The sequence below is a fragment of the Ptychodera flava genome, chromosome 4, assembly GCF_041260155.1.
Source record: "Ptychodera flava strain L36383 chromosome 4, AS_Pfla_20210202, whole genome shotgun sequence".
Lineage (NCBI taxonomy): Eukaryota > Metazoa > Hemichordata > Enteropneusta > Ptychoderidae > Ptychodera > Ptychodera flava.
In genome coordinates this window covers 33,291,576-33,305,603 of record NC_091931.1, presented here as the reverse complement: position 1 = coordinate 33,305,603, position 14,028 = coordinate 33,291,576, and the positions used below count along the sequence as shown (strand labels likewise).

General features: G+C 37.3%; 1 protein-coding gene across 1 annotated transcript; it reads right to left on the bottom strand.

The window, feature by feature from the left end:
• Window positions 1–273: 273 nt before the first annotated feature.
• Window positions 274–14,021, bottom strand: LOC139130351 (uncharacterized). Its single transcript, XM_070696120.1, has 7 exons — window positions 13,815–14,021; window positions 8,966–11,307; window positions 7,237–7,408; window positions 6,551–6,714; window positions 5,251–5,334; window positions 4,564–4,678; window positions 274–3,505 (listed from the first exon to the last, which is right to left on the bottom strand). Exons 2-7 carry the CDS (start codon window positions 11,224–11,226, stop codon window positions 3,410–3,412), a joined length of 2,892 nt encoding a protein of 963 aa, XP_070552221.1. The 5' UTR covers window positions 11,227–11,307; window positions 13,815–14,021; the 3' UTR covers window positions 274–3,409.
• Between the last annotated feature and the right edge of the window lie 7 nt (window positions 14,022–14,028).

Genomic DNA, 14,028 nt, shown 5'->3' with positions numbered 1-14,028 from the left:
CAGTATTTATGTTTTCAACAGCCTTCAAATGTACAGTATTATGTTAAAATACACCATATGGAATATGTTGTGTTTCATTAATTTTAACCATCTTGACCTGATGGTGAAATATGGACTTGGCAGGAAAAGGGATATATATAGTAAGTACATTCTCACATTCTTTTGATCAGCATTTCTTGTTGTCCCCATGACCCAAAATTGTTGCGTAAACTTTAAAAGTTCATTATGAAGTGTCATGTGTGTGGTCAAGAAAAAACAGAATGAGACAATTGCTTTCATGATTTATATGAGAGACTTTATTAGAAATGTATCGTAACCTGCCTCAAGGAAAGAAAGTTACACAATCTTGTCTTTTTCGCAAGGTTACTCCAAGAATACCAAACCACTGCAAAATCAACAACATAGGGCCAATGTCCCTGAAGCTACTATAGACATGGATATAAAAGTATTTCCTGAATGTATGAAATTATCTCACTAAATTCATCCTGGGGACCTGTATACCAAATATTAGAGCTGTCTGACCAGCGGTTTTGAAAACACAAGCGACCTAACAGTCGACAGAGCTCCGCTGTGTTTTGTAGTGAATAACTTTTTGTGACACATGTGTCGATGACGGAGGTTTATCTCCATAAATTATCTCCAAGATATCTTTGATAGCTCATTTCCGGAGAGCCCGACCAAAAATGGCAAAATGAGCTGCAAGAATACAAAATTGAACATTTCATCATAATTTCAATATATCACATTCAGATAAACCCTAGGAACCTCATACCAAATATCAAAGCTATCAGATGAGTAACTTTTGAGAAATAAAGATGTTGACCAAAAATGGAAAAAATTGAACCAAAAATACAAAAATTGAAGATTTCATCAAATTCCAATATATTACACCTTAGATAACCCCTAGAAACCTGTATACCAAATATCAAAGATATCAGATAAATAGTTTTTGAGAAACAAATGTTTTTACCATAAATGGCAAAAATTACCCCAAGATACAAAATTGTAGATTTCATCATAATTTGAATATATCATATTTTGATCAGTCCTATGAATCTGTATACCAAACACCAAAGCTGTCAGACAAGCGGTTTTGATGAAATAAATTTTTGACCAAAAATGACAAAAAATTCCTTAAAAATACAAATTTGCATATTTCATCACAATTTGAACAAATCTACGTTACGTCATCCCTCCAGACCTGTATACCAAATATCAAAGCTGTCTGACCAGTGGTTATGAAGACGATTTTTTACCAAAACACCTTTTTTTGCACTAATTTGCATATTTTCAACAATATCAAAAAATAAAAAAGTTTTTTATAATCATATTTTGCATCTACACAATAAATGCCAAATCTGTAAGTACCAAGGTTCTCAAGATATTTGAGAGGACAGACATCCTCACAAACGGACATACATACATACATACAGACTGACGCTGGACGCCGGATCCCAATAGCTTCTATAAACTATAGTCTATAGTAGCTAAAAATTCATCCAAGCTTGTCCCTCTTATCTCAGGACTTCCTAATCCATGTCACAGTTACTTAGTTAATACACTTAACAAAGTTCATGTAAACATGCAAGATCTGTATGTAATAAAGACTTCCCGTGAGTTTGGCGTGTGAAAATATACTGTTGATTGGTTATCACAATCAGCTGACCCTACATTGTAACAGCTGCCAGTTGGGTAAAATTTCATGGGAAAGGATGTTGTTTTCTGTGTTATAACAACAGCATTCTTTGAAGCATCGGTCCAGCCCGCTCCTGCTATAGCAGGTTCCAATCAATTAGTAATCTGGGAATTCTAGCAATCAAAAATTTTCAGTTTTTGTAAGTCAGTCTGAAAATAACAATTCATCTTAAAGAGTGACTTTTACAAGGTCAGATACTGATGAAGTATTGACAATAATGTTTTTACTGCATTTCTAACTATTTGATCAAGGGTGTGCCTCTTTGGCAAAAGGGAGAATCTGTGTACACATACAGTGTTTTGCAGTAATCACCAGTAACTTAGGGAGTTGTTTTGGGTTGGGATAGACTAAGAGGCTGGAAACTCCCTAGAAATCCAATTTCATTCATGTCCAAAGCTTTGCATCCACAAATCTTCACGAGTTGTGCTGTCTGGACTGCGGGTTGGTGCAATTTCACAAAAGTACTATTTTCTGTGCATCTTGCTGCAGTAGTTGAGCACACCGTGTGTCACAATCCTGCGTGGATGATCATTGTCTGAACCACAGTTGGACTGTGGCTGAACTCAAATTCATAAAGCTGTCAATTTTGAACAAGGAAGGACACATTGAATAAAATTTTCTGCCAGAAAATTGTACTTCTAATTTGTTCTGAAAAAAGTTTTCATTTTTGACCCAGTGTGTGCTAACTCCTTTGAGGACAACACATTGGTGACATAATAAACAGTTGTACTTTCTATTACAAAATATGAATTATGAAAAGTTGCACTCTTCCATTGTTTTGTGCCACTGGGGCTGTTAAATGGATGATCACTTTGAAGTAACATGTTGAGATGTGCTGCATTGTTATCCTTGCTAATTTTTGATGGCCTTTGTAGTTGCTATATCTCACCAACAAGCCTATCCCTACATCTGATTGTAATTACACTAAAAAAACCCAGATGCACCAGAAATGTAATTCCCTTTTTCTTCCTTTTTTTTTTTTTTTTTTTGGGGGGGGGGGGGGGGTGTATGAAGACATTTACTGAGATGGATACGGTCAGGGTTAAGGATGAGGGTAAGTGTTTAGTGTCCACGGGGGACTGTCCTAGATCCAACTTCTTCATACGGTTCTATTGCTGGACATTACTACCCAGACATAGTTGGATTTAACATTAGGGTGAGTGTCTAGTGGAGTTGCTGTCTTACATCCTTGTGGACTGGGCATGGACCTCCTGTTGTTCCGACTGCCTTGAAACCACAAAAGGTTTGATATCTTCTTGCAGTTTGCACATCCTGATTATCTCAACAATTCTTCCGAGAGGAAATATCAGCAACTGCTCAATGTGTCATTGTTGAACATTGTTCAGCATAAAAAAAGACATCATCCATGGGTCTTTACAACTTTGATAAGTACATTGTACATAATTATTTGCAATTCAGTTCATGGTAAGATTTGGCACGGTGTGAGCTACATGTGAACATGTCATGACAGAGGATTTCAAAAGAATCAGTTTTATGATAAAGACTTGTTTTCAGAGGGAGTATGGAACATGGCCAGCACCAAAAGAAAAATAATTTCATTTCTTGTGCATGGTGTTTTTTGTGATCCATGGCTCCTACGGAATTTCAAACCTACAGCACCCAAGAATATGCATGTGCTTTGATCACAACATTCAAATCATTATATCGTCTGTCTCTGTTCTAACTGAACAAGTTTGTGGTTGCTATGACTTTCTAGAAGGTGTATGGCATCACTTCATCGCCATAGTAATTGATGATCACCAGATTTCTCTTCTTCAGCACCAACTCTGTCAGCATACTGTCTGAGATCTGAAGAGATCAAAATATTATTATAGTAAATATGTACGTGCAGAGTTAGCCATACTCTTCAAATTGAGCTTTTGTCTCATCTCTGAATGTAAGCAGATACAATGTAGCAGTGCTCTGTACATTGGATGGTGACATATCCTATTGTAATACTACTTATTCCGTGGTATTGGTGTGCTAGTGATTCTGAAAATATGCCATTTCCTATTTCACAACAAATTTTGTAGGTTTGTTTATAAATTTGAACATGTTTTACCACACTGACCTACTGGAACAACCTGAAATAGAAAATATTACTTATTTTTCTAACTTTTCACTGAATGTCTCTGGCCATACCATATCTGTATGTGGTTCTGATTGTTTCACGATTGCCTGCTATTTATTCAAAATACCCCTGAACCAACTATATCCCAATTAAACTCTCAGTGAAACTTCTGCTCACTTCAATCATTATCAAACTCAAAGAATTGCAATACTGGAGTAATAGTAAATTCACATTTGCAATTTTCTTTTTCTCGATAGAAATCGATCTGTTTTATTCTTTTTTAACACTATTCATATCTTATTTGCTTACAGTAATCACAGAGTTACATGATCGGCAATGAGGTTATTCTAGGAAAATAATTGCTGCCTTTTTGATTGGCTTTTGATGGTCACTATAATACTCCATGGATCAGATGAGTGCAATAAAACAGATTTTGTATCCAGGATGTAATTGTGCACTCTCATTGTTAATGGATGGTCATCTAGGCTTACACTCTCTCCAAATAATAATCTGCACATTATTACTAACTTATTAATAACTTGTCTCAGTGTACACTTTGACCACAAACAACAGACCATCAGAACTATCGTGTTTAGTATGATAAATGCAAAACTAATACAGAAAACATGCTGTTGCATATTCTTAACTCCAGTAATGTATGTTTACATGCTCAAGAACAGCACCTAAAATTACACCAGGGACACACAAAAACCACATACAACACATTCATATCACACAATCATTTCATGGGCCTGCGGGCCTGAGATAGATGTGAAATAGGTGTATGGCAACTTACTCTATGGCATTGCCTCAGATCCAGGAAATGTAGCTTTGGCATTTTTTCTGGAATTCTCATAAAGCACGTTCCAAGGATCTTGTCTAAACCTAGCAGATCCAGAGTCTCCATTTCCCTGTAAATGGAACATGGATGCCACAATAAATTGGAATTTTGTTTGCAGCCCCGTGTTTATCCCTTAGATGAAATCTGCATTCTTTCATGAAATAGGAAACAAAACGCTGTGTCTGGCACAATTTATGTCATTGTTCAGTTGCTTTGAAATATGGGAACCAGATTTTTGAATGATCCATACCTTTTACCTCCCATTGCGTTAAACTGTCATAGTTACAGAAAACAATGCAACGATATCTGTCCTTCCCAAAACATAATATTCATAAACACAATGGAAACTGTGCATGCCCTGCAATTAAGCCATAGGTAGAGACCCTGGAGCGATCCAGGGTCTACCATGATTGAACACAGTCCCTGGGGCTAGCTTGCATATTTTACATGATAGCAGAATATCCAATTTTAGAGAATGTTCCCAAGTCAGTCTACTGCTCACAAAAGTACATGTACATCGTGAAATTCTCAGATGTCACTGGACGTTGCATCTCCTGTTTTGGTTCAATGAAAATACGTGTACCGTTTATGTTTGTTGTTCAACACTGAAATACAAGATTAAATAACTGAATATTAATTTACCTGCAATTGTCAATGACATGCACAAGACCAGTTTCTGTAATGTCCCAGCACCAGCACAGTGCCATGTGATGAAGCTTCTTGCATCTAACCAAATACAAAAGAAAATATCAATTTTACTACTGTCCTTTGAAAAGAGAATAACATGAAAAAGGTGATAGGAAAATGATTTTGAGTACATTTGTATGTCAAGTTGACTTTAGGAGTAAGGAGAGTTTTTTTCCATTTAAAATTTGAGTTGATCGTGGTGATATTATGGATGTTCCTGACGACTGCCTGATCACGCCCTCATGAGTTTCTTTGTACAGAAATATATCTTCATGGTCTAAGCCATAAATGAATTTTTCTTGATGTCACCATTTCTGTATCATTTTTTCCCCCAATTCTGTAATCATTTATATATATGGACATGCTCATCGTCCGAAATAAAGAATTAAACTTTTGAACCCGGCTCGGACATAAATGTCCGATGACGTCATAGAGTACCAGGGGGTTAGGGTGCAAAGGGTTAATAACAATAATAATTACCCTTTTCCTGCCAGTTCGTCATTTACTATCAAATAATGTATTTCATGCACAATATCTAGATGTACCTCATCATCTTAGCTGCAACATTTAAATTATACTATGTAGATTATGACAGACATGTTTTAACTTTCATCAATCACCATTGTACCTTGGATACAGTGTTTACATTTGTCATATGGGTCCCATACGACCTTTGAGCGAAATTCTGATGACTGTATCCCTTGAAAACTGACAAGGCAATATAAGTCACATATAATGAATGTAGACAGATTCTGCCCTCTGAAATCTCTTTTAACACAAACATGGATGTCACTGATTTTTCTTGCCTGGACATACATAAACAGTGATTTTTTAATACACATAACCTGCCAGAGATGGCAGTGTATGTGTCTCAGTGATTTTCTAGGTACCTGGATATTTTTATTCTGATTCTGAACTACCTGAAATGGGAGAAAATGCAATCTGCTTGTTTCAAGATATTTTTAACAGAAGAATACAAACATCCCCTTTGGATCGTATTGAATAGCCCTGATATTGATTATGATTTCATTTATTTTCAATCATAATAATCATAGCATAACAACCATAACATAAATAACAGAGTATTGGTAATTTTGATATTTCTATAAATGTAATTTCAAGTAGTCTTGCCTAAAGCTTCGGACAAGTATTTCTTTTCAAATGATAATGATTGAACTGTGACATGTTCAGAAGTGATATTGTGATAGAGTTTCATCTGAATTCCATAATCTAAAGCCATGCCTTAACAGCTTACCCTTTTGCAATATATTCCAATGCTTTATCACTGAGTTCTGAGCACTCGGTCAAGTTCAAATGCGTCAGCTGGTGTAAATTTCGGCACAGGAACATTTCTGTCATGGCTTTGTCAGAGTATTCCACTCCTCTTTTCAGTCTGAGATGCCGTAGGTTTCTTAAAGCCTAAAAAAATAAACAAAGTTCCATTCATATGAATAGACAAAATTTTTGCTGCATGATGACTGTGTAAATTAGTCATCATTTAGCGTTTCAATATATTTAGGAAATAAAAAAATTTATTGCCAAGGATAATTTCGTCTAATACACTATATACTTTTTATATTCATTTGTAATTGCTTTGTTGTTGTGATAATTCAGTTTGTGTTTTTCTCAATTGCTTGAAAACGAGTCATCTTGTGTTTTACATGTATTGCCTGTGGAAAGTAGAATATGTGACAAAGTATTACAATAATGCACAAATGATTAGGCTGTGGATGAGAAGTTTCTCTGCCAAAGAATATCACAGCCGTGTTGTAATGTGTAGAAGATACAATTACATTTATGAGAGTTGCTGTACTACATGGTGCATTCCATGTAACTGGTCTGACTCTTTTGTCGTTCCATTTTCTGCAACATTTCCCATCGTCTTGCAGCAGTGCAGAAACGCGATCAATTGCAGGTCACAGGTCAAACATCATGACCCACCTTAATGTATCGAAGAGAGATATCTGTAAACTGTTCAGCAAAGGAGACACTTAAGACTTGTAAATTCTTGCACTGGGAGATGTACTCCACGGTGACATCTGTCATTTCAGCACCATCAAGATACACTGCTTTCAGAATGTGTTTTCTTTCTGTGGCAAGCAGCTTTACAGCACTGCAATAAAAATGTGAATTATCCTTATTGTTAAAGGGATATAGTCGTCGGAACTCTGCTTGTGCGAGTTTCTTGTTTACAAACAATGCATTTCGTGCACGATATCTACCGTAGATGCACATCATCATCATAGCTGCAACATTTAAATTATACAATGATAGATTATGACAGACATGTTTTAACTGTCATCAATCACCACTGTGCCCTGGATACATTGTTGCCATGGGTTGTATGGGTCCCATACCACCTTTGAGCGCAGTTCTGACGACTACATCCCTTTAAGTACAAATATCAATTCCTCTTTGATGCTATTCCATAGAAAATTTTGGACAGAAATTCCATGGAACCTGTCAATTTGTATGAACACCATCATAATCCCAAAGGATTTATATCAAGTGCAGGTAAATTTTTACCACTCTGATAAATGTGACAATGTAACTTTCGAATCTAACACAAAAATGACAGAAAATGCTATACATTTCAAAAGAGAAGGCAATTTGTACGCATACTTGCTCATGATTGGATTACAGCAAAGAAATGACCAATGTGACAAGTTGAAATTTCAACAATTAACTTCCATGAGTAGAAAAGAGCAAAAATTAAGAACTGAACTTGCGGAAATAAAATTGACTGTAACAGTGAACTGATTCCTTCACCTAAGGAGGGTGGTTACACATTTATCATGAATGATAGTTGAAAGGAAAGTTGCCACCTGCAGACCACACATTTGTGAGTCATCGTCATTGTAATGGCAGATAACATGTTGGCTGTGTGTGAAGGACAACAATCATATCAGTATCCTAGCAACCACTTTGATAACTTGGCCTTTGTCAAGTTATCACTCAAGATGTATGCCTTTGGCTGACAATGCAAATTTTTACAACATTGAACAACGTCAAAGTGGAAATGACCATTTGTTCTTCAGTCAAAATTACACAAATTACTGGCAGCTGTTTTGAACTTTTGCTTTCATTAGCTCACGTGTTCACACACGTGAGCTAATGTCGCAGCGATGTCTGTCTGTCTGTCTGTCCGTCTGTGCGCTTGATATCTCAAAGCGGCTCATCAGATCAGAATCAAATCTGGTACATAGATTCAGTTTGTGAATGGCAAGAACTGATTAGTGTTAAACTGTTTGGTGGGTGTGGTTTGCTCACTTTTTGCTCATTTGCATAGTTAATGATTTTAGAAAAAACGGATATACATTGAGAACGACTGCAAACAATTTGATGAGATTTGCTACAAATGTTGATTATACCAAGATATATCAGCCGTGAAAGTGTTAAGGCGTGACATGAAAGATACTTGCTAATTTGCATATTTAATGGACTTTCCTAATTGGGGAAATATATCTGAATTGACTTGATCAAAATTGACAAAACTTGGTATGTATATTGAAGATACTGAGATCATTGGAAGCTTTAAAACAGATCACAGTGCAATATATTGCGAGACGAGCATCCCAAAAACGCTTTGACTTTTTCCAAGTAAAATCTGACTAAAAATGTATAATAATAAGGTTATTCACAAAATATTATTGTATATGGAGTAACTTACTTGTCAGTTATCCATGGGATTCCATCGATATTGACCTCTCCCAGCTTTTCACATAAAACTGCCAGATTTATAATTCCAGTGTCAGTTATTTTGATACAGTGGGACATATTAAGTGATTTCAATTTTGGCAGCGAAGCCAGATATGAAATACACTTATCTGTAATCTTTTCACAGCCTTCCACATTCACGCATTCCAAATTCTTGCAGTTCTGCGTGATCACGTCGATGATTTTCTCGTTGACGTTGTCGCAGAATCCCAAGTTCAGTTTCTGTAAATGCATGCAGTGAATAGTGATCATTTTGATCTCGGTGATGTTGAGTTTATCGCGAGCCCTCAGACTCAGATGCTTCAGGAGGGTTGCTCTCCTGATGATCTTGCAGAGTTCGTAAGAATCAATGTTCTCATTGGCATGTACGACAAACTGCTGCCACAGTATCGGGTCGTGGGCCATCTCGTACCACTTCCTGCACACTGGAGCGACATAGAGCAGCAACTCCTTGGGAGTGAAATAGGAATAAATATTCATGGTAATTTCAGTGGGAAGTGCATCAAAAAACAGTTCTGGTGTCATGGGATCATCTTCGCTCAGAGTTTCATTTTCGCTTGAGTTGATAGAATCTCCAGTTACATAGCTACTGTCCGTCTCCAGTAAACTGAGCTTCTGCTCATCATTGGTTGATAGGTTGTCTCCACGCCCACCTAGTTCATGTTTGACACTTGCAAAATCATCCAACCAGCTTTTTCCTTTGGAATCATGCCTGCTATTGCCGCTAGCACTAGCCTTGAACTCATCCTCCACAGAAAATTCACCTTTGCAATTACAGGGTAGTACAATCGGCTCACAAACGTTGCTCTGCTTGTTCTCAGACGTCAACGCACCTGGACTCTGCTTCTCTTGGGTCTTTGCATGAGGAGATGCATTTGCGCTTGAAACTGTTCTGCGGTTCTCATGCTGCGACAGCTGACGCCGCCTCAGCAGTCGATGATGCCTGGAAACTCCTGGCCAGGATAAAGAAAACCCTTCTGCCTCTTCACCATCTTTGCTTGTTTCTGTCGCCGGGTCACTTTCCCAGAATTCTTCCATTCCCAGAAAATGAAACTTAGGATTGTCTCTGGTTGAGGTAGCAGATGGAACGAGATCAGGCTTTTCACCTGTTATTATGGAAGGAAATGATTTTGAAGTGGGTTCTACAGAAGCTTGTTTGTCTGGAGCGATGTCTTCAGAAGGCAGAGTTTCAGTTTGTTTCTCAGAATTTGATTCCATTTGCACACTTGGAAAATTGTTAACATTCACATCATTATCCACGCGCAGTGACTCTGTAAATATTGACATTTTGCATAATTCCGGTTCTTCATCATCATTCCTACTGAAGCCTACAAAGTTAGCACCGCTACCTTCAATACCCCAGTCTCTGGGGCACGTAACTTCAAAACTGGATTGCTGTTCCACAGGCAGGTTTTCAATATCTCTTCCCCGAATGATAGATTCTTCCAGGATTTTTGACGAGGCACTCAGGGATTCCTCACTCAAAACCTCATTATCAAGATCATCTACATCAAAGTCAATCTGTTTCAGATACTTAACTTCAAGATCATCATCATCATCATTGTCTAAAATATCAGCAACAGGCACAGTTTTTGGGACAAATGGGACATCTCTGTCATCACTTGAGAAAAGTTCATGACTTTCCTCTCCCTCTTGACTTATTGCACTTGGTACGGCTTCTTTTGACAAAAGGCTGTCATTTGGAATGACAGGTGTGGTGCCTTCAGAGTTCACAGCTTCGGAGGTGTCAGAGGACTCGCTCTCTGAGAAGTTCCAGCTCTCTGCCTGATCATTTTCTGTTCCTGAAAGGAGATCTTCCAATCTCTGCTTTATGGTGGCACTTTCAAAATTCCTCAAATTCAGTGGATGCTTTTTACACTGTGGTAGATGCCCAGGATCCACAGTGCCGCACTTTGATGAAGTCGTTGAGTAGGATTCAGCGCCTCTGCTTCCATTGGACAACTGCAGACCAGTGAGAGGTCCCGCAGGTGGTAAGGCGATGGCTTCCGCTATTCCGTTTGTGACCGGAACGGTGTCAGAGTTACGGATGGTTTCTCTTACTGTGTGGTTTTCATTGACATCTCTATGGCCATTACCAACTCTACTGGCTGCATCAGCAACGATACAATTTGCCATTTGTGGGTCAAATTCATCATGGTTCGCACTGCCGCTGGGCATGGGCAGATCAAGCTGGTCAATTTTGCCGGTATCCATGTCAGGGGCTCTGATCTCTCTTGTTTGTGTTTACCCCATATTGGCCCCTCAGCACACTCGTTCTTTTGAAAAAAAAATTATCTGTCAAGGAAAAGGTTACAATGTTATGAGGTCATAAAAACAATAGACAATATTATAAATTTAGTGGCAAGAATCATAATGTATGATGTTAGAAGACCAGTTCAAAATGGCTATTGTGGATTAATTGTATTCATGCTACAACTTCTAGGATGCAGCAAGAACTGAGATGACCCAGCTTAGAGCTGATTAACTCAAAGCTGACTCTGTAGTCAATCTGTGTTATATAGAAATAGAATTGCCATGGATTTGTTGACCCTAAATGCCTACTTATTACCTCTGGCAGCTGTACAAGACAAGTTTACAGAATCTGAAAATTGCTGTTCGCAAGTAAGTCAAAAGAAGGATTGATAATATATCAGAATGCATTCATTGCTTTATATTTGGTTTAGAAAAGCAGGGAATATCATGTGCATATGGTCTTTTTATCTTCTAAGTGTCACATGTGGCAATAAAACTGGTTTTGTGGCCTGAAATGTTTAGTAGACTGCAAATGAACTATGAAATGTACATTTGTGATTACATTAACACGTAAAATAAATTTTCACAAAAGCTCAAAGAAGGGACACTTCAGAAAAATTGTATATGGCTATAATAAACCAAACTGAACAGTGCAAGATCCTCCGCAAACCCGAAAATGGCTCCTGAAAGTCCTGTTGTGAAGATAATTATGCAACATTACATTTGGGGAAAATTGATAGTACGCTTTCTCTAATTTTGTCACAATTGACATATGTATAAATTTAGTATAATTATATTTCAATGTGGCACAGAATAACAAACAAATTGCTTGTAAGCTTGATAGAAAAAAGTGTGATGTAGGCTTAATGTGAAATAAGTTCAAATTATGAATAGAAATAAAGTTTACGAAATCGAATTTAGGATGATCGGTGCTTGGTGGTCTCCATTCATAAAGTGAACCATTCCTGGTCTGCCCTGCGTTCAGTGATTATTGAGAAGCGACATCCGACAATCTAAGTCCTGTGCACCTGCAACTTTCAGTTTCAGTGACCTTTCAAGAGTCTACCTTTTACAATGCAAGGTCTATCGCTTTAATTAAATATATCATTTTGTTGTACTTAATATCGCATAACGAAAACAAAAATATTGGGCATGACGTCTGTGGTTTAATTTCAAACTTCAAACTTTATACCCACAGAAAGAACAGTAAAATGTCACACTTGGTTGCAAAAACAGCTTTGCGGCAAACTGATATTGGGGAAAGTGTGTCGGTCACCATTTTCATTACTAGAAAGTTGTAGTGGAATGTTACCCTGGTGACACAGCATGTTGATAGACAAGTTGGCTACATATGGGGGACATGTGGATATGCTATCCAATCATACAATCTCTAAGTTGGAAGTAATTCATATTCAAAGTCATAGCCAAAAAGACAAAGTAAAATATTATTGGCTGATAGTTTTAGTTTTTCTCGCCAAGATGCGATTTGGCAGCATCATTTTGAAGATGATGTGCATGTCCCATTGTGCTACGTGTACAATGTTTTCAGCAGAACCACTAGATTCAGTTGTGTACTGCAGCGCAATGTTGCGTATTGTGCCACAGATTGCCCCAATTACTAAAATCTGAACATATCACAGTATCATGAAAAAATGAAGCTGAGAGATATCACATCAGTTAAAGGGAAACAGTCATCGGAACTGCGCCTGTGTGACTTTCTTGTGTACAAGCAATGTATTTTGAGCAAAATATAGATGCACCTCATAATCATAGCTGCAATATTTAAATTATACAATGTACGGTAGATTATAACAGACATGTTTTAACTTTCATCAATCACCATCATACCTTGGATACAGTTTACATTGGTCGTATGGGTCCCATATGACCTTTGAACGCAGTTCCGATGACTGTATCCCTTAATAATGATGCTACCTTCCTCAAAATCATATTTATTCAATTATTACTATTCGTCTGAACATCAATTTTAAAATGCATTTCTACCAACCATGCTGTTGATGTTTTTCCCTTGTAATGTATTACAATATATTTTATCCCAATGGCAGCAATTACAGTGGTTGTTAACCGAGCGGTGTATTGTATTATTGGCACGTGTCGCCTGATTCATTGACAAAGAAATTGACCTGAAATTTGTGTACTTATTAAATTTAATTAAATGTGAACAAGGCAAGGGAAGAAGCTGGTACTGCTAAACATAACAACGGATTTGTGCAGCAGCCAAGAATGTTATATTTAAATATTCAAATTCTGTGAATCTGCAAATCGTAAATACTTTCACTCCCAAACCACGTTCACCATTTATCTACGTTGTAAATCACCAATGCCCAATATATTTTGGACTGACATTTACAATAATACGTAGATCACTTGCATCACATAGACAAGTGACAGGGCAAGCGGACGCTCTTGGGTGTAAGCCTCTAAACTGTTACCTAGATATATTGCCAAAAATTTTGCCTGGTCACATAAGCTGCAAAAGGAGTTAAAACAACAGATTATTACGAGTACAAGTGAACAGTTACCCTTACCCCAAAAATTTCACTGCTATGTAATGTAAGCAGCCATTTTCCAATGCAGAAGTTCATCTGTATTACATACTCCCTAACTTCCGGTGTATTATAAATAAATAATCGTGATCTTTATGGTATGTTTGGGATTAAAATGCAGTCATGAGATAAAGATATGCTTTGGTATGGTTTCTTGTTTATATTATTTTTCTTTACTTGAATCTGAACGGCAGAT